General features: G+C 36.7%; 1 protein-coding gene across 1 annotated transcript in view; it reads right to left on the minus strand.

Moving 5' to 3' along the window:
- Nucleotides 1–21,808, minus strand: part of PCNX1 (pecanex 1) — a 124,317-nt gene that overhangs the window by 75,161 nt on the left and 27,348 nt on the right. The window contains exons 2-5 of the mRNA XM_081829749.1: nt 20,967–21,175; nt 10,269–10,374; nt 6,199–6,244; nt 5,297–5,386 (exon numbers count right to left, since the gene is read on the minus strand). Coding sequence (XP_081685875.1) covers nt 5,297–5,386; nt 6,199–6,244; nt 10,269–10,374; nt 20,967–21,175 — 451 coding nt within the window. The remainder of the gene's footprint in view (nt 1–5,296; nt 5,387–6,198; nt 6,245–10,268; nt 10,375–20,966; nt 21,176–21,808) is intronic.

Below are 21,808 nucleotides of genomic sequence, written 5' to 3' on the forward strand. Positions count from 1 at the left end.
AACCTTAGGGGGTTTTAGAAATTTTCAAGTAAATATGCTTGCTTAGACATCTTTCTTACTGGTAGCAATACAGTCAAAGACAGGCTCAAATCAACACAAAGAGATACTATTTTTCATAAGTAAACTTTTTTTCAATGACTGCTACTAGTGGCATTTAGGATAAGAAAGCCACGCTCACATACTGCTCATCCTGGTGCAAAGTGGTGTAACCAGCAATCTAGCAATATGGCCAAAAGCCTTCCAAAAATATACTCACCCATGATCAGTAATCTATTTCTAGAAGTTGCTGCCACAGGGTAAAATCCGGTATGTATATAAGGTTTTAGCAAAAAAATGCTCATTTCAGGTTATTATAAAACTCAAAACATAAAAAGTATGAAAATGTCCAATAAAAAAAGGTTGAATAAATTAGATTGTCTATTAAAACATCACACAGGCACTAAAAATGTTTTCAAAGATTACATATATTAATATGAGAAAAAATACTTAAGTGAAAATGATGGTACTATATAAAAATACAGTTCCAATCTGTAAGAGTTAAAAAGAATATTAAGAGTGTATTTGCAGGGATGCCTGGGTGGCTCAGTTGGTTAAGCGGCTGCCTTCGGCTCAGGTCACAATCCCAGGGTCCTGGGATCAAGTCCCACATTGAGCTCCCTGCTCGGTGGGAAGTCTGCTTCTCTCTCTCTCCCTCTGCCTGCAGCTCCCCCTGCTTGTGCTCTCTCTCACTACCTCTCTCTCTCTGTCAAATAAATAAATAAAATCTTATAAAAAAGGAAGAGTGAATATTACAATATATGAATTATATCACAATACAAGAATAATTTTAAAAAGTGATATACCAAAAAACATTAAGTTATTTCAGTGCCAAAAGTGTGAATTATTTTCTTCATATTAACTATTTTTTCTAAAATTAACACATGTTACTTCATAAACAAAAACCACATTTCCTCCTCTCTTCTGGATCATCTCCATCAATTATAAAAAACAAGCTGTTCTCTTATGCATTCTTATAAAATCCCAAACTCTCCTTTATCCTCCCTTCCCCTGCTGGCTTTCACCTTGCATCTCTGATCCTCTTTACACAAATTCACCAAGAACAGTCTGTATTCCCTCTTTTCAGCTCTCCTTCTCTAATTCTCTCCTATATGTATTGTGATCTCCCTCAAGAATATGCTTATCAAGGTCACCAACAACCTCTGTGCTGCTAATCCCGTGGCAAGTCTCAGTCTCCTATCACCTGGCCTATGAGCAATGTTTGACAAAGCTGAGCACTGCACTCTCCTTGAGAAACTGGGATACAACACTCTAAGTCTTCCTGCACCCCATCAGTTGTTCCTACTCAGTCTCCTGCACCTATTAAACTGGAGTGGCTCAAAGCTCAATCCTGGGAACTTCTCCATTTTCCATCTACACGCCCTCATTTCCATCTCTCATCCAGTATTCTGGTCCCATGATAACTAAAATTCAGGAATCCTTGTAACTAGCTTCCTCCATCTTCTTGCCAGCCCCCACACTCATATGGGAATAGGCTAAAGAACCGATCTTGGGTAGGGAAAACATGACTGCGGCTGGAGAGGGCAACTGTAGATAATCCCTTCTTAAAAGTGAAAAAGAGCCCACGTCCCCACATCCTCAGGTCATTCTCAATCATGCTGAATCACGTTGATAAAATGAGTCCAACTAATCACTAACTGCCAACCAACTAAACGTTGCTGTCCTGTAAACCCAAACTAGCTAGAGAACCCGATGAGCCCCAACTGATAATTAAGCCAGAATGAACATTTGCCACTAGGTGGTGCCAAATCATAGCCACGACCAACAAATTTGGATCAGGGCAGCCAGGACATCTGAACTCCAGGCTAGGCTAACCATGCAGGCTTGCCCAGTTAGTTTAGGAACTTCATGATAACCCAACCCACAGTTGACATGACTATATTTTTCTGGTATTTATACACTGAAAACTCCTAAATTTAAAACCTCAGCCCAGACTTCTTACCTGAAATCCAGACCTGCCTAATTATCCACTAATTATTGCCACTTAGAGACCTAACAGCATCTCATACTGAACTCCCTATCTTACCTTCATCCATGCTCTTCCGGCTCCTAAATCTGCTCCTTCTCAGTCTTCCTTCCCATCCTCCCCATCACTTAACTCAAAAACCTTTCAGTCATCCATGAGTACTATTTCTCTCACATAATATATCCAAATCCATCAACATCAACATCGCCTCTCATTAATATCTTCTACACGCACAGACTACTTGTCAATGCCCTGATCTGTGTTCTGGATTACTGCAATCACCTGCAAACTGAGCTTCCTGCTTCAGCCTTTGTTCCTTTTAATCTCAAAAGAGGAGCCACAGTGGTTCTGTAAAACTGTAATTGAGATCCTGACACTCTTTTCTGCTCAAAACCCTTTAGCAGTTCCTCACCTCACTAGGAATTAAAACCACACTCTTTAGTTTTTTTTAAAAGATTCTATTTTTTGAGAGAGAGCGCACGTGCGTGAGAGAGAGCGAGCAAAAGGGGGGGTGAGAGGGAGAGGAGGGGTGGACAGAGGGAGAAGGAGAAGCAGTCTCCCATGACCTCAGGATCATGACCTGAGCCAAAGGCAGACACCCAACCAACTGAGCCACCCAGGCACCCAAAACCACAATCTTTAAAATGGCTTACAAGACTATACAGTTTGTCCCCTCACTTCCTTCACATCAACCACACTGTTTCTCAAACCTGACGGGCATGCTGTTACTTTAAGACTTTTGCCAGTGCTGTTAGAGAGCCCCTTCCCCCTGAATATCCTGATAGCTCACTCCTTCCCCTCCTTCAGGTCTTTGCTTTCAGCAAGGCTTTCTTCCCCTGTCCACTCCATTTAAACCCTAAATCCCCCCAGCCCCCACCATTCCCTATCACCTGTCCCTACTACTGCATATTTATTTGATTTATGCTAGTATGATTCCATACCCGTAGTATGGAAGCCACAGAAGGGTAGAATTTTTTGTCTGTCTGTTCACTAATTTATTTCCAGTACTTAGAATGGTGCTCAGAGCACATAATGAGTACTACATAATATCTGTTAAATGTTAGCTATGTGTGTTATTTGTTAAATGTTATATTAAAATGATAGAAGTTACAAAATTATCTAAAAGTGGTGCCTGGGTGGCTCAATTGTTAAGCATCTGCCTTCGGCTCAGGTCATGATCCCAGAGCCCTGGGATCGAGCCCCACATCAGGCTCCCTGCTCGGCAGGAAGCCTGCTTCTCCTTCTCCCACTCCCCACTGCTTGTGTTCCCTCTCTCACCGTGTCTCTCTCTGTCAAATAAATAAATAAATAAATAAAATATTTAGAAGTGGTGTAACTGCATAGCAATTAAAAGCATGATTCAAAACTAGATTTCAGGGGGCGCCTGGGTGGCTCAGTTGTTTAAGCGACTGCCTTCGGCTCAGGTCATGATCCTGGAGTCCCAGGATCGAGTCCCGCATCGGGCTCCCTGCTCGGCGGGGAGTCTGCCTCTCCCTCTGACTCTCCCCCTCTCATGCTCTCTCTCTATCACTATCTCTCTCAATAAATAAATAAAAATCTTTAAAAAAAAAAAAACAACTAGATTTCAATTATAGAACTGCCACTTTGTAGCTATGTGACTTTGGGCAAGTTTCTTATAACTTCTAAGCCACGATATGTTCATCTATAATGTGAGAATCGTATTATTAACCTCGAATGCTTACAGTGAAGATTAACTGTGTGAATGCTTATAAAATGCTTAAAAGAAGACCTGAACCAGCGGTTGACAGACTAAGACCCATGGAGCCAAATTGGCCCCCTGCCTGCTTTTGAGTAAGATTTTAGTGTAACACAACCATGCTCACTCATTAACGTGCTGTTTATGGCTCCTGTACTCTACAGTGGCAGTTGAATAGTTGCAAGAGAGACCATACGGCCTACAAAGCTATCTGACCATTTATAGAAAAAGTCTGCTGACCCCTAGCCTAAATAATAGTGTGTGCTCAGTGAGTGTTGGACATCACTATCTATGTCAATACGTATCTGTAGGGGAGGCTTGTGTGCATATAATTCCCAACCCGACAGACTACAAAATTCTTGCTTATGCATGGTACTTTCCAGATATAAAATAAAGAAACAGGACCTTAAATGCAGTGGCACTAGCCCCTCTAAGATCATTACCTAATTTTTGAGACATTCTAATGATACATATCATGAAAAAGATACTGTAATTCTCAAACTGATCAATTCACCTTAACCTTTTATAAGAAAATAGTTTCTATAATATACAGTATGTTTGGAAGTTTTTTAGGGGGGTATATTGGCAGGGGTAGTCCACAAAAGCAAATAAATGATGCGGTACTGCAATTCCAAAAAGCAGTTATAGCACGATAAACTTATATTCCAAGTACCAGAAACAAAACATGCTTGTAAGAATTGACCTAGGTAAAATATTGAACAGGAAAATGTCATAATTTAGAAACCTATTTGTAACTTCATAAATAAATTTCCTGTACTTAATTATGAAACTTATCAGTCTGCCTGCCTTCCAAAAACCACATATAGGCTAATAAAAACAACAGGTTAGAAATAGGGAAACAGGTTTCTGTCTCACTGATTATGGAAATTGGGATAATCTCTATTTGAAAACGGGATAACATATCCAACCTTTCATGTTTGAAAATTAAAAATGAAACATAAAAATGTGGCATTCTTAAAAAAAAAAAACAACCAACTCCATTAAATCCAAAACACTCATTTATAATAGAATTGAAAAAGGAGGGGAAAGAAAAGACATTTAAAGCCCAAATTTCTATTAAAAATCTGCTATAGGAGGCACCGTGCTGGAAGCAGACATAGTTTCTCTGTAAGTCCAAGAGCAACTTAGTTCTCTACTAAAACATACTGTTGGGTAAGATATGGAGCAATTGACATTGAGAGGTCACACTGGATGGAAAGTAACAGTCTTACATACCAAGTTACTAAACTAGGCAAGATGCTCTGACCCACTACGGACTAGCAGATTATCTCCCATCTCATACTCACTCCAGGGCACAGGCTCACAAAATTTTTCTCTCCATGTCTACTTAGCAGACCATGTGTAATTGAGTTCCAGAAAGCTAAAAGTACTTATAACACTGTTTTACTATTATCCTAGTTAATAATTTTATTTTAATGTTTCTTAAAAATATATTAATTTATTATAAACTTCTGCCAAAATATGAGCAGCATATTCTACAAACTCACCCTGGTCACCAGAATATACAACGTCAGTGTGAAGTACAATGTTCTTACCTTGTTCTTCACTTCCTTCCTTACAAAGACTAGAGCTCTGGCCCAGACTTAAACTGATATCATCAGAAGTCTTAGCGGTGTCTGTATCTCCTACAAAGTTAAGAGAAACATGTGAACACATTATATTAAAAGTAAAGGCTGTACAGTGTGGCATAACAAGAAAGGCTATCAACTACACTAATTTACTATATACTATACTAGTATACGATGCCTACTAGAGCAGTTTTTATATACCACAGGTTACAATAATGGATGATGCACTGAACTAATAGGAAGCATCATGGACAGTGAGACCACATCTTTATTCTCACAGCACTATAAACCAAATTACAGAAAGCTTCATACTGTTAACTAATAAAACTTTCTTTAAAAAATAAGCACTTTTTAAAAAGAAATAGAAATTATGTAATAACAACTTGAAACAATATAAATTTCCTTCCCAGGGAAAATTATAAAAATTCCCCTAAAAAAGTATAGGGTAAAAAAATTTATCTTGAATAGATGCATGTAAAAGGCACATATAAGACATACAAAAAACACTTTCCTTCTTTTTTTACTGTCTTATTTGCGCCCAATTTAAAGGTTTCACATTAAATTACTCAGTTTTCCACAAACCTCACCAAACCCATGAAAAGTATTTTCCTTCAAGGCAAGGAAGTTTCTTATATATCAAAACTTACAATTCATGCAATGTAATGCAAATGTTCAAATGTGTGAGATTTGGATGGTGAAAGGAGAACCCAATTTAAATCAAGTAACCTTTAACATAAGATACATAACTGCATCTACAAAATAATTTCAAGAATGATTTCTCATTACGTGTGAATATATAGTACTCAGTTATCTTTATTACATCAAAAATGAAAGGGAAAGTCGTAGGCAACTTCCAACTTAATGTCTACCTTTAATAGTTGCTGCTGTCCCAAGACGAGAGGAACCAGATCCAATCTGAAAACACGACATGAAGTAAAACTAATTAAATGCTATGTCATGATCAATATGGACTACCAAGATCATCAAGCAAAACGATATTATCAAAACATGCTATCAGTCACTTGTATTAAAAGATACCCACTGGGCATGTTGTATGAGAGCCACAGAACCTTTTTGCTGCGGAACATTCTGCATGTACGATGCAGATGCAGCTAGGGCACGGAATCCCTCTGCGTGCTCGGGACTGACGGAGCCTGCAGGATGCCTCCAACATCAAGCAATCCGTGTCATACAATTACTATCATTTTTTATATTGTGTCATGACACGTTCATATTATAAATAAAAGCAAAACTGGGTGTTAAGTCTATCAAACAAATTCAGACTTATCAGGGCATATAAAAGGAAGGTTTGGGACCACACATTAATATATGCTACAAAGAGCAAGCTAAATCTTACTGTCAAACTGTTAGTGTATCAATATGTACTTTCCTGAGTTCTAGACAAAAAGTAAGTACTTCTTTGTAAAATGCTATAACATATTTAAAAACAATAAAAAACTAAGGGATCCACGTAAAATGACTGCTTAGCACTAACTATAAACAGAAAACTAAAACCTATCGAGCTTTTAATGCTTATATTCCAGATGATGTAGCATTCCCTAAAATCTTAGCCATCATTCATTATACCACCATAAAAATCATATAAACAAATACCACAAATTCCACAAACACATTAAGGAAATCAAACATAACAATATGAGAGTTACTAAATCCACAAGTCTTAGTAACTTTCTAATACCTGTTTTCAAGATATTTAAGAAGAACACAGTCAAGCAAATTTAATATTTTAGAATAAAATTAAGAATATTCATATAATACTTTGTGTTTTACCAAATCTTTCCTTTTTTTTTTTTTTAAGATTTCATCTTTTGGGGTGCCTGGGTGGCTCAGTTGGTTGGGTGTCTGCCTTTGGCTCAGGCCATGATCTCAGAGTCCTGGGATGGAGCCCCACATCGGGCTCTCTGCTCAGCGAGGAGCCTGCTTCTCCCTCTCCCTCTGTCTACTGCTCTGCCTACTTGTGCTCTCTGTCAAATAAATAAATAAAATCTTAAAAAAAAAAAGTCATTTTTTTTTTAAGTAATGTCTACATCCAACTGGGGCTCAAACTTCCAACCCCGAGATCAAGAGTTACACATATTCTCCTGACTGAGCCAGCCAGGCAGCCCCCAATCTTTCCTTTCATTGATTCAACTGATAGGAGTACACGATAAAATTTGCTCAAAATATTAAGTTAATATTGAGTCTGAAGGGGCATGAGGAACTTTCTCAATCTCGATGGCAATTAAGGGGTGTATACATATGTAAAAACCCACTGTACTGTATACTTAAGAAGTGTATACTATGTTGTATAATAGTTATATGTCAGTGAAAAAGTGAGTAAAAATAAGCACATACAAACAGGTTAGAACTGCTACCTTTTGATGTGGCAAAAAAAAAAAAATTAGTTTTGCCAACACTTTTGAACAATTTATTAAGCCTGATGCTCCTGATTTTTCCTAATTTCTGCTTTCAATTAGCCATAAAAGGCATTGCAACTAGACAGAAAAAGGTCAACAAGCATTTTACTGCAAAATAAAATCCAAAATCCAAGTAGCATAGTAACTTCCAGTATTTGCCCATTTTTATACAAGAGTTAATATTTTAAGGAAAACCAAATTAGGTATGCTGTGTATTTATGTGCAGATGAGCTTTAATGACACTCAGAATGGGAGTCCCTCCCTGAAACAAGTAGGGCAAGTTCCAAAAGACACGATGCCATGGTAGAGTTACGGAAGATGGCTGGCCACTGCTGCACCCTTTCAACTGTCCTACTGGAAAAAAGGAAAAAAAAAAAGTTCGGCTCTCCAAAAGATTGTGGGAAAAACATAGGCTTAACTCCTTTGGTAATCTGACATTGCCAACATATGTCAGTATGGACAAAGGCCAGGGTTAATTAAGCATACAAAACATGCAGCCATATTTAAAGACTAAGTCATTTCATTTCATAGAGAGACTGAGAAAGCAAGACCAACCAAAAGAGAATCAAGGATAGTAATACTTCTCTTTAAACTGGTATTGTAAAAATTGAAACTTAAAAGGTATGGACCTAATTAAAATGTCACAGTCCTTGGCAGTAATGCTTCTTTTTTATTTTACTAATTTTTGAGAGAGAGAGAGAACGCACGCAAGCATGGGGGAGGGGCAGAGGAAAAGGGACAGAGAGAATCCTGAGCTCAGGGCTCGTTCTCACAACCCTGAGATCATGACCTGAGCTGAAACCAAGAGTCTGACACTTAACCAACTGAGCCACCCAGGCGTCCCACTGTTGTTGTTGTTTTTTAATTCTAACATTTCCCATCTGCTTGTTATAGAAAGAAGACAAATTTAAGGACATATTTGTTCTACACCACACTTAATCACAACTAAAACTGCGACCAAAAATTCATGCACTTGAAGTTTAAATCATGAAACACAATTCAAACAGAGGCAAATCTTCTATCAAAATATATTAGGAACAAGACCCTATTCAAGATTTTGATTCACAGAATATGGTGTTTTCCCTAATACCGTTCCGAAATAGTACAGGGCTAAACGATGTGGAACAGTAATACTGTGGGACAGTAAGGATAACTAGGTCTGCTACTTAATCATTTGTTAAATAAAGAGCCAGGTCTGATTCTACCTCTAAAGTTCTATTATCTGTATAAAGATAATTAGCACCCATTCACTGAAAGTCACCTCTGCACTAGGCAGTCTATTAGACCACAGAGGAAAGAGGAAAACCTCCTCCTTAGAGGATTACACACTGCCACATAGGATCACACACCAAAAACAAAGTGCTAAATAAATTCATACATAAGTACTCCATCCGCGAGAGAAAGAGGCAATACCACAAGGTCTCTGAAACTCTTCAGAAACAGGGATGGTTATGACAAAAGTTAGAGTTAGGCCAGGGAAAAAAAAAAAAAAAAAAAGGAAGTCTCTGGAGCAGAAAGGAGGAAGAGTGATTCCAACCCATAAGCAGTGTAGAACAGTAGAAAGACTGCAGTGAAAATCAAGAAGTGAGGGCTAGACCCTGATAAAAACCAGCTTTTTCCTCTTCTATATAATGAAAGGACTGACAGAAGAACCCACCACAACCCGTAGTTATCTAAAGTTTGACTATGACAAGACCTCTAAGCTTCTCGCTAGGTTTACTTTCTTATGCTTCTACAGCATTACTCCAGCTACCAGACTCATCGACTGAGAAGGCAAGCAGGCGTAAGTGGGACTTTGATTCGTGTGGGAGATGTTCAACGAGAGACAGAAATGTAGCCGTGAAGGCCCAGCTGGGGTTGGACGGAACAACAGAACAGCAGGTGTCAGCCAAGTTTTGAGAGCAGACTTTCAGAGTTATTATTTTAAGTTAAAAGTTACAGAACAGAAAGACAGTAAAATTGGCAAAAGCAGATCTGTATTCTACATCTAGCTCTACCACTAACACCTTGAACAGCACCGATTTTGAGAAAGTTTTAAGTATAATTAACATACGTTATATTAGTTTCAGGTGTACAACACATTGCTTCAACAATTCTATACATTACTCGATGCCTACCATGATAAGTGTAGATTTTGAAGAAATTACATCTTTTTTTTTTTTTTGCCATGTTTAAGCTAGGAATAACCCCCAACATCTATCCCCCTCCGATACCAAAAACGTGAAAGTTAGTAAGACAGTGCAAGCAAGGACCTAATTTTCCTAAGGGCATTCACCACAACTGTCATGATCAAAAACTACCCTAGGCATGAGCACGACGTGTGTGCTCAGCAAAAATGTACTTAATTAATGTGAAAATTCAGTTAAAAATAAGAATACTAAAGAATGATATTATTAATAAACAATCAAAAACTTATTAATCAGCACGATAAACCCAAACACCAACTGATTATTACAGACAGAATTACTTGAGACCACCATCAGGAGAAGGGAAAAAGACAAAATAAAATCACAGGTTCCTACCTGGTTGCTTGGATCTAGGCCAGCATAAGAATTTCTTGAACTGCAACCAACTGGGGGTGTGGCCTCTCGAATGAACTCAGACATTTCAATCCCTCCACCAGGATCACTGCGGGGAAAAAATGAGAAAAAGAGAGTGATTGTCACTATTCTGCCACCAATGGTTTTTTATTATTTTTTAAGTTATTATACCTTTTCCTATAAAACTAAAAGGTTCTATTTCTAACAGAGCAAACAGCAATTAAAAAAAAGATCATTCTTCATTTGTAAGTCTTATAATCTGAACTATTTTATAACCACTTCATTACTTGAAAATATTTAAAACTCTCTCCCAGTCTATACCCAATCCGACATTAGAAACTAGCCTTAGTTACAATTATAGATGCTAAATACAGCGCATATTTTATGACATGTGCTAGCAAAGACATGATTTGCCTTTTGCTTCCCAACAGCAAGGAGAAATTGGCCGTGGCAAACACAGAAAGTAATCAGATCTTATACGGCCACTCTCCAGGAGCACAGTCTGACTGAGCTACGAGGAACATGCAAGAGAACAGTCCACTTTGTCAAGCTAACTCTATCTGTATTTTTTATGTTAAGAGCATTTAACTGGGATACTAACTTGTTTTACAGAAGTAGAAAGCTAAGATTTTAGATTTGTATTGAATTAGAAGTCTTAAGTTTAAAAAATAAAATGATGTAGTAAAACAGGTATTAGAAAGACAAGAGAAAAGTACTAAGTTCAAAGAACTGAAGACGTCTACATAGAGTACTTAAAGATAAGAGGATCTAAAATTAGGGAAAAAGATCACACCAAATTTCAAAAAACTTAGAAAGTTTTATAATAAGGTTCCTCAGGAACATAACTTTTAGAATAACTCAGGCCTAAAAGTTACCATAATCCTGTTTTTTACCCAAAGATTTTTACTCATTCTACCTGGTACATACAGAATAAGTACCTGATAAAGTTACTGTTACCAAGGATAAAAGTTCTAGTATACATGCTAGAATTATAGCAGATAAACTACCCTGCTATCCAGCATCTACTTCAATCATCTGGTTAACAACAACACCAAAAAGCAACCCAAAATTCTTTTGTTGTGCCACCTCATCCCAAACTCTCATATGGTTTTGGGTAATGTTGACCATACACTCAGGTCTAGGGGTAAAGCACTACTGACCAAAGCCAATCAGCATGTTCCTTTCTTTTGGTCCTAGAACAAGCACAAGACCTAACTCAGGCTAATATGAATCAGGCCAGGAGTGTTCTACTATTAAGAGAGGTTATTTCTCTGTATCTGCTAGTCTTAATGCTGAGAAGATTTAAGGCCTGGCACTGCTGCAGCCATTTTACAACCGTAAGGGGGGACGCTGTCTAAGAAGTCAACTGAAAAGAAAGGAGGCCAGCCTGGTAAAGGGAAGCCAGATCATGAAATGACTGACACTGCACCTTGCCAATCTGAAGACATCCCTCACACACAGACTTTTCAGTAGTGTGTGCCATAAATTCCCATAAGCCTATTTCAATGAGGTATTCTGACAGCTGCAAGCAAAAAATACAAGCAAAATAGAATTTGCTTACAAGTATACCTTCCATTTAATAAGTATTTATCACTACAGCTGTTTGAATTCTAGTGATGTTTTAGTACCAATGGTCTCATGTGTCTGTTTACCTAATGGGTTCCTAACTCTAGGCCATTGACTGCGGTTAGCTAACTCACATTTATTAAAGAAAATCAGCTTTCTAACTTGTTATCCATTTATACAAATAAAATATACTGGAACTCAGTTACAAATCTGATAGCAATTCAGCATGCAAATGTCCATGTGTGAGAAAAGTGAAACATGTTCAAGTTTGTCAGCTGTTTGGTGTTAACTCATACAGGATACAGAGGCCAGAATGAGAAATCTTTTTCTAATTTGGTAAAATCATAAGTGTGTACGTAGAGACAGCTATCATCACACTGAATGAGTGGTGAGTACTAACCAGCAACATCACTGTTCTCTCCACTGCTCTCCAGAATGCATTTTCTAAGTCAGATTCCACGGAAATCAGAAGATGGAGAGCAAGGTAAAGATTAAGGAGTAAAATATTCAACCCCAGAGAAAGGACAGAGAGCCCTCACCTTTCCTAGTTTATATACATCAACTCTATTGGTATATAATTCACATATCATCCAATTTATCCATTTAAACTTTGCAAGTCAACAGTTTTTAATATATTCCATAAAGTCATGCAACCATCACCACGTTAATTTTAGAACATTTTTATCACCTCAATAACAAACCCCTTCAGCTATAACCCCCCTACCCTTCCCATCCTCCCCCAGCCTTAAGTAGCCAGAAATCTGTTTTCTGTTTTATAGATTTGCCTATTTTGCATGTTTCATATAAATGGAATCATAATATGTGTGGTCTTTGTGACTGGCTTCTTTCACTTAGCCTAAGGTTTTCAAGGTTAATCCATGCTGTAGCAACTATCAGTACTTCATATTTTTTATGGCCAAATAATACTGCATTGTATGGACAGAACACATTTTGTCTATTCATTCATCAGTTGATGGACAATATTGCCTACTTACAGACATCACTTCTGATAGCAAATACAAATGATTACAATCTGAAGGTAAAGTTATTATAAATAACAAATATTTACTAAGTACTTAATACATTCCAGTAATAGGGGCATGTGCTTTATTTGCATTTTCTCACAAAATATCCTCCTAAAATCTAAGATATAAATACTATTATCCTCATTTTACAGATGAAAAACCTGAAAACCAAAAGGTGTAAAAATCTAAGGTCTCAGAGGAGTGTACAACATAAACTGAGTCATTGGTATATGGAGTTCAGGTGGGAAGGGAGGATACATATAATATTTACATAGTACGCTACAATCTGTTATATCTGTTTTCTCCTTCCCACACACCTGAATGTAGGTACATATAGCCAATGAGAACTGAGACAAGATTTGAACACCTTGCCTGTACAGCTCTAAAGTCTACTCTAAAACACCAATACTTGTCTTTCAAAAAAAATAAGCATTAAAGTTTTCTTTCCATTTCAAAACCAAAAATAAGCAGCATTGTCTAAAAACAGGGTTTCCTAACCTCAGCACTATTGACATTTGGGCCATTTCATTCCTGATTGTGGGGGACCATCTTGTGCATTGTAGGATGGTTAGCATTCTCCCTGACCTCTACCCGCTAAATGCTAGCAGCACTCCCCTCTGGTTGTGATAAACAAAAATGTCTCCAAATATTGCCAGATGTCTCTTTGTGGGGAAAATCACCCCCAACTGAGAAACAATGATCCAGAACCAGTGCCCAATGGCCAACACTGAGTGGGAAGGAGGTATTAAAGGGAGCAAAAAAATGGATAGCTCATTTTGTAACAAAATAATCCTCTAGCAAAACTACCATACCTCTCTTTCTACAAATTCAGAAGTCGGTGTCCTAAATATAGCTAAACACACAAAATGGCTGAGTAAGAGTTTTCTTTATTAGCAAGACTTGCAGATTTTTGGCAATGGCAATTTCAGCACATACCTGGAAAGTATAGTAGTTTACAATTCTCACAGAAGCAAAGTGGTCTACTGCAGTAAGCAATACACCAAATTCAGGGAATCTCTACCTTTATGCCTTAATTTCCCCATCTGTTAAAAAAAAAAAATACCAGGTACACGGAGAGGCAGAAAAGCAGAAGGGGTCTAATCTGAATTATAAAGGAGACTTCACAAACTAATTTGTTGGTTATTAGTATCATTAACTGCTCAGGCTTTAATCAGAAACTTCACAGTACTAAATTTCCAAATCTAATCTAGATCACAGTGATGTTCATAAAAGTATGAATAGGTAAAAACAAAGTTCTTAAATCTTCAAAAAATTTAGCCTAAAATTTGCTCACATATAGTTTAAATGGGTCCTTAATTTACAGTAGTTCAAGCATTACCGCCATTTAAAACAGAAAATATGGTCTCCAAAGTATTTGTATTCAAATCCTAAAATCCGATGTGCTAATTTCCTCTCCCGAAACATTAGAAAGGTAATACAAATATTAATGACTTTCACTCTTTCTCTAAGATAAAGACTTAAAAGGATTTTTGAACTGCGGTACCAGAGCCAATGACAACCATAAGGCTCAAGTAGTCCTCCTGCATTCATTCACTCATGCAACAAACTGACAACTGTACTGTACCAAGCACAGTGACAGGCTCTGGAAATGAAAGTATTTTCCTGTTCATTTCTTCTCCTCAGAACGGAATGTGAGTCCCAAGTGGGAGGGTGGGGGAAAACAGATATCAAGAACAAAAATCTACAACAAAGATCTCATTTAACGGTGAAATTTCAAAACACTTTAAGATTAGAAAAAGACAAGGATATAAGCCAATACCACTTTACTTTAACCACGTGCTAGAAATCATAGCCCATGACAGTTAAACAAGTATAGGACTAGAAAGGAAGAAATAAAACTGTCATCATTTATAGAAAATCAAGAAATACCTATAAAGTTTCAACATTAATAGGGGAGTTTAGTGAGGCTGCTGGGTAAAAACTAAACTGTTATATTTAAAGGGGGAGAAAAACAGAAAAGGTAATTGTAAAACATTTCTGTAATAAAAAAGTTATAAAATAATTTGGCAAATTTAACAAAAGCTATGCAAGTCTTTTAATGAAGAAATGATAAATCTTTACTGAAAGATATTAAAGAAGGCTAAATAAATGGAGAGATCAATATTGTAAAGATATTAATTCTCAGCAGAGGAATCTACATATTCAATGTAATTTCAATAAAAATCCTAAGTTCTTGTAGACTTTGTCCAACAGGCTCTAAGTTTTATATCAAAGAACAAAGAGCCAAGAATAATAGTCACTCCTGAAAAAAAAAGTAGGACGTCTGTCCCACCGGACATCAAAAGTCATGTTATGAAACTACAGTAACTGGGACAGTGTGGTAACGGCACAGACAACGAGATCAACAGAACAGAAGAGAGAGCCCAGAAACACACCCACCATATATGGAAATTGAACTTATAACAGAGTGAGTACTACAGATCACCAAGGAAAAGACAGTCTCTTCAACAAATACTGATTAAGCCAGTTACTCATAAAGAAACAAGAGTCCAATCCCTACCTGACACTACAAATTAAAGTCGGAACTGTAATGCAAAAACAAAAGAAATATGAAACTTAAAGGAAAATATAAGAGAATATATTTCTGATCTTTGTGTAGGAAATAAGTGCTTAAACAAGACACAAAAAATGCTAATTACAAAAAATGGCAAATCTTAAATTTAAGAATGTATGCTAATCATAAAACCCCTTAAGGAAAGCAAAATGACAAGCCACAAACTGGGAGAAAATGTCCATAATGTATATAACCAAAAAAGTAATAGTACCATGAATTTATTTTTAAAATTCCTATTACTCAATAAGAAAAAGACAACTCCAAAGAAAAATGAAACAAGACATGAACGGGACTTGGAAAGAACAGAAAAACTAAATGGACCAAATATGTATGATAAGATGCTCAACAGCATTAGTAAGCAGAAAGTTTAACTGAAAGTCCCAATGAGACACATTTAACACTTATTTGAATGGCAAAGTTTTAAAGCTTATCAAAATCATATATTGATGAGGATATGGAACAATAAGGACTTTCACATATTAATGGTGGGAATATAAACTGGTACAATCATTTTGGCAAACAGGCTGGAATTATCTAATAAAACTGAACATGAAAATACCCTATGAACCAGTTTATATTCACTAGATATACACATGTGTACCAAGAAACATATATAATAATGTGTCTTCAGAACACATGGATAAATAAAATGGATAAGTAAATTGTAGTCTATTCCCACAGTGGTAGACTATGCAACAGTCAATATGAATAAATGACAGCTATAAGCATCAACATGAATAAGCCTATAAAATACAACAATATTTTGCACAAAAAAAGCCCCTCAGAGGAATATATACAGTATTATTCTCTTTAAGATATCCTAAGGCAGATAAAATTAATATGTTTAGTAATATGTACAAAGACTGTATCACAAGAAAGAAAAGCAAGGGAATTATTAACATAAAATTCAAGATAATGGTCACTCTTGAAGGAAAAAGAACAGAATAAATGGGAAAGAGGTGCACAAAGGCTTGTATTTGTATAATAACCTATTAAGTTTTGTGGTGGGTAATCAAATAGTCACTTTATTATTATTCTCTAAATTATCCTGAATGATATGACTGATAAGCTGTTTAGAAATATATACATTTCACAATAAATATTTTTAAATTAAAAGAAAATGGAAAAACAATACAATAATGAAAGGAATTAAAAACATAGGGGCGCCTGGGTGGCTAGGTGGTTAAGCATCTGCCTTCGGCTCGAATCATGATCTCAGGGTCCTGGGATCAAGCCCGGCATCCGGCTCCCTGCTCAGTGGGGAGAGTCTGCTTCTCCCTCTCCGACTCTGTCTCTCTCTCTCTCTCTCAAATAAATAAAATCTTAAAAAAATTTTTTAAAGGAATTAAAAACATATATAATATCCAGAAAAAGTAAGAGTTAACAACTTGGTTGAGCATCCGATTCGGTTTCAGCTCACATCATGATCTCATGGTCCTGGGATCAAGCCCCATATCGCTGGGCTCTGTGTTCAGCGGGGAGTCTGTTTGAGGATTCTCTCTCCCTTGCCCTCTGCCCCTGCCCCCTTAAAAGAAAAGGAATGGTTCTAAATGCTTTATGTATATGATCTTTCATTCATTCTTTGTATCCTATATCATAAGATATAGTACTATTATTTGCCTCATCATTCAGATGAGAAAGCCAAGGCATAAAAAGCTTAAGCAACTCCCCCAAGGTCATACAGTCAGGAAGTGATTCAAGCCCTAGCAGATCAAGTGCAGAGTCTACATTCTGTTTGTTTACCCATAAGAGTATGCATTTCCTAATAAAAATAAAATAGACTTAAAAAATACATAGAACTCATAGAAAAAATATGAAATTTTATGAGACATGTGAAAAAATGGATATATACACCATGTCTCTGATGAGACTTCATATTTTAAACGTTGAGTTCCCTCCATATTGAATACACTTATCAAGTCAATGGAATTTTCTGGAGGATGAGCAAAGGGAGCATCTCACAAAAAACTATGTACAGTTGACCCTTGAACAACACAGGTCTGAACTGTGCAGGTCCACTGATATGTGGATTTTTTACATTTGACAGTACTGTAAATGTATTGTCTCTTCTTTATGATTTTCTTAAAAACAATGTCTTTTCTCTAGCTTACTTTACTATAAGAATACACTACATACATTAATACATATGACATACAAAATATGTTTCAGTTGATGTTTATGCTCTTAATAAGGCTTCTAGTCAATAGTAGGCTTTAGTAGTTACTTTGGGGGAAGGGGAGTCAAAAGTTATACATGGATTTCTTTTTTTTTTTTTTTAGATTTTATTTATTTATTTATTTATTTGAGAGAGAGCAAGAATGAGAGAACATAAGCAGGGGGAGCAGCACAGGAAGAGGGAGAAGCAGGCTAGCAGGGAGCCCGACACGGGGCTTGATCCCAGGACCCTGGGATCATTACCTGAGCCAAAGGCAGACGCTTAACCAACAGAGCCACTCAGGGGCCCTTATACATGGATTTCTGACTGCACGGGGTGAGGAGTTTGGCGCCCCTAACCCCCTCATTGTTCAGGGTCAGTTGTTTATACATGAGAAGAACCAAGATAACGCTGAAACAGAAAAATACTGAAAAGGGATTCACAATGCTAAATATTACGCATATTAGTAAGCCATAAAAACAGTACAAAATAAAAAACAAACAAAACAGAACAAAACACCAGTATGGTATAAACAAAAGAGAAAGAGATCAATGAGGCAGAAAACAAAGCCCAGAAATTGACATTAGTATATATGAGTATGCTACATGAAAAGGAAAATATTTAAAATTACTGGGGAAAAGTGCTCCTGGGTGGCTCAGTCGTTGGGCGTCTGCCTTCGGCTCAGGTCATGATCCCAGGGTCCTGGGATCAAGCCCCGCGTCGGGCTCCCCGCTCCGCAGGAAGCCTGCTTCTCCCTCTCCCACTCCCCCTGCTTGTGTTCCCTCTCTCGCTGTATCTCTCTCTGTCAAATAAATAAAATCTTAAAAAAAAAAAAAAAATTACTGGGGGAAAATACATTATTCACTCAATAGTGTTGGGACTAACCTAAAAAACAAAAACAAAAAAAGAATGTTTTCAGCTTGAATACAATTTAAGAATGAAAAATTATAAAAATGCTGAAAGTAGACACAAGCAAACATTTAAATAATATGGGGGAAGAAAAAATCTCACACACTTGGTATCAAAGGCAGAACTAATAAACATTCACAGAATAGACCACATAAAAATAAATTGTGGCATATAAATAAAATGCTATAAACTGAGGAAAAGTATTTGACACAAAACGTAAATAATTAATATCCTTCATAAATACCTTCTCCAAATCAACAGCAAAAATTAACCACCAACAGAAAAATAAACAATTCACAAAATATGTAACAATAATAACAAAAGAAAAATACACCCATTTAACTAGTAATCCAAAAACTTAAGGGGTGCCTGTGTTGCTCAGTTGATTAAGCGACTGCCTTCGGCTCAGGTCATAATCCTGGAGTCCCAGGATGGAGTCCCTGCATCGGGCTCCCTGCTCAGCAGGGAGTCTGCTTCTCCCTCTGACCCTCCCCTCTCTCATGCTCTCTCTCTCTCGTTCTCTCTCTCTCAAAAATAAAATCTTTAAAAAAAAAAAAACTTAAAAATTAAACAATGAGATAGCTACCACAGTTTTGTCTAAATACCAAATACTCAATGTTGTCAAAGTGCAGAAAAAGAAGTGCTCAAATTGCTGGTCATGGTAATTAGAAGGTAAATCTTTGGAATTTGGCAAGATATATTGAAAAATTTAAAAATGGGTATAGCTTTATAGTGTTCTACCTCTCCTATATTATAATTAAAATTTTAATCATTTAAAAGGACAACATGCCAGGGGGACCTGGCTGGCTCAGTTGGTGGACTGTGTGATTCTTGACCTTGGGGTCATGAGTCTGAGTCCCACCACTGGGTGTAGAGATTACTTAAAAACAAAATCTTTATTTTTTTTTTTTTAAGATTTTATTTGTCAGAGAGAGAGAGAAAGAGCGGCAGGCAGAGGGAGAAGCAGGCTCCCCGCTGAGCAAGGAGCCCGATGTGGGACTCAATCCCAGGACCGTGGGATCATGACCTGAGCCAAAGGCAGAAGCTTAACCGACTGAGCCACTCAGGCATCCCAAAAATAGTATCTTTAAAAAAAAAATTTAAACATCACAGTGATCTAACATACAAATTTAAATTTGAAAATAATTAAAGTAACTAAAATCAAGACAGTTAAATTATGACATACCTACAAAATGGAATACTGTGCAGTTATTAAAAACAGTATGTAGAAAAAATGCTTTCACTACTTCAAATATTTTCTGAGTACCTATCAGTGACTCTGTTTTAGAACCTGGGAATAAAATAGTTCATAGGAAAAACAAGGACCCTGCCTTCAAGAAGCTTATAATGCAAACATGATTAAATAAGATAATTTCAGGTAGTGATTAGAGCTATGAACAAAATTATTACAGAGGCAAACTATTTGCTCAATGAACAAAAAGGGTAATCATGTTAGGGGTGGAGGAAAACATAACTGAAAAGGGATAAACTCCATGTACTGGAAAACAGAAACATTACCTATCTTAAAAGATGAGTATCCACTTTCTTATTATACTGAGTGGAAACATCGCAGAGTGGTTAAAAACACGGGACTCCAGATCAGAGTCCCTGGAATATTTCATCTTTCTCACCCTAGTTTCCACATCTATAAATCAGGAATAATAACAGCATCTATCTCACAGAACTGTTTTTAGGACGATTACATAGAACAAGTGTTCATATAGTAACTGTTCTTTGAAGACTTATTATTAGTGGTATCTATCACTTCTACGAAGTCACAATAAACTTCTGATTATGTATAAATAAATCCTTTGGTCAACAAGAGAAAGGGGATGAGGCCAAGGCAATGAAGAGAAATGTGACTGAGAGCCACAGGAGGGATATGCAGCTGGGAGGGGGCAGAAAATGACATCTACACAAACTTGAATCCTAAGAGGTCAGTTATACAAAGATGGAGGGAAGGAACAGCGAAGTTTCTAAGGTGAGAATATATAATTGAAAAGTATTTACAATAGATTAAGTGAAAAATGCAGATTAAAAATGTCAAGTAAAATATCACAATTTGCTTAAAATATATACACATTTTACTTATACGTATAAATAAAATATAAATGCTAAGATTTATAAGCCATGCTTTAAAATTATTTCTTTACACGGTTTTTCACTGGTTTTGGTCTTGGTGTGAATAACTGTCTTACAATTTTAACTGTTAGTGTTCTAGCATGTTATTTGGTAATAAGGCCAGGACCCTTATTAATCCCCCAGATATGCCAGTTAGCTTTGCTGGGGTCTAATGTGACCATCTGTACTTGTCATCATACCTCTTGTGGCAAGACTAACAACACTGCCTTAAAACCACGTCTCAGAACAGAGGAACAACACGGTAATCACGTCATTGTACGCATGCATGATCCACATCCTTACAAACTGAGCAGCATGGGTTTCCTTACCTCGGTCCATTACTATCTTTTCTTCTAGATGAACAGTTGCCTTGCTCAGCTTTGGCTCGCTGATCTGGGAACTCATTTGCATTCCTATCTACAACTTCTCCAGCATCAAGTGCTCTGTGGAGTCGATAGTTGACCATCTTCAGAACAATGAAAACAGCAGCTATCACAGGACAATAAACTGCTACTATAATCATTGAAGAAGGAAGAGCCTTTAAGAGAAAGAAAATATAGGCATTTAAAAATATTTTATATTTTATTCAATTAGAGAAATCTGTAACTAAGATGACACACACACACATTCACACACAAAACAACAATTATGTTACTAGCACTAAATTATAAAAGCGTAAGACAGCACTGCCCTAAACAGTAGCCACTAGCTACATGCAGCTATTGAGTATCTGAGATATGGTTAGTATGAACTGAGATGTGCACTAAGAATAAAATAACACTGGATTTTGGAGATTAAATATGAGAAAAAAACGTAAAATATCTCAATTTTCATATTGATTACACATTGAAATAATGTTTAGATTATTATACTGGGTTAAATAAAGTACACTACTAAACTTATTCTCATCTGTTTCTTTTTACTTATTTTTAATGTGGCTACTAGAAAATTTTAAATTACATATGTGGCTTGCGTTACGTTTCCACTGGACAGCACAGTATAAAGTCCATGCCTAAAAGCTTATGATACAATTGGAGAGTTAGGTATCACATTACATAATACATGAGTAAGACAAGATTGTGGTCCAAATATATATAAAAGCCCTATTTATGTGCTCTCTGTAACTCTCTTCAGGATATAAACATTCTTTGGGTTCTAGAAAGTTGTTCTA

Source organism: Leptonychotes weddellii, chromosome 9 (genome assembly GCF_054177405.1).
Source record: "Leptonychotes weddellii isolate Sample4059 chromosome 9, ASM5417740v2, whole genome shotgun sequence".
Taxonomy (NCBI): domain Eukaryota; kingdom Metazoa; phylum Chordata; class Mammalia; order Carnivora; family Phocidae; genus Leptonychotes; species Leptonychotes weddellii.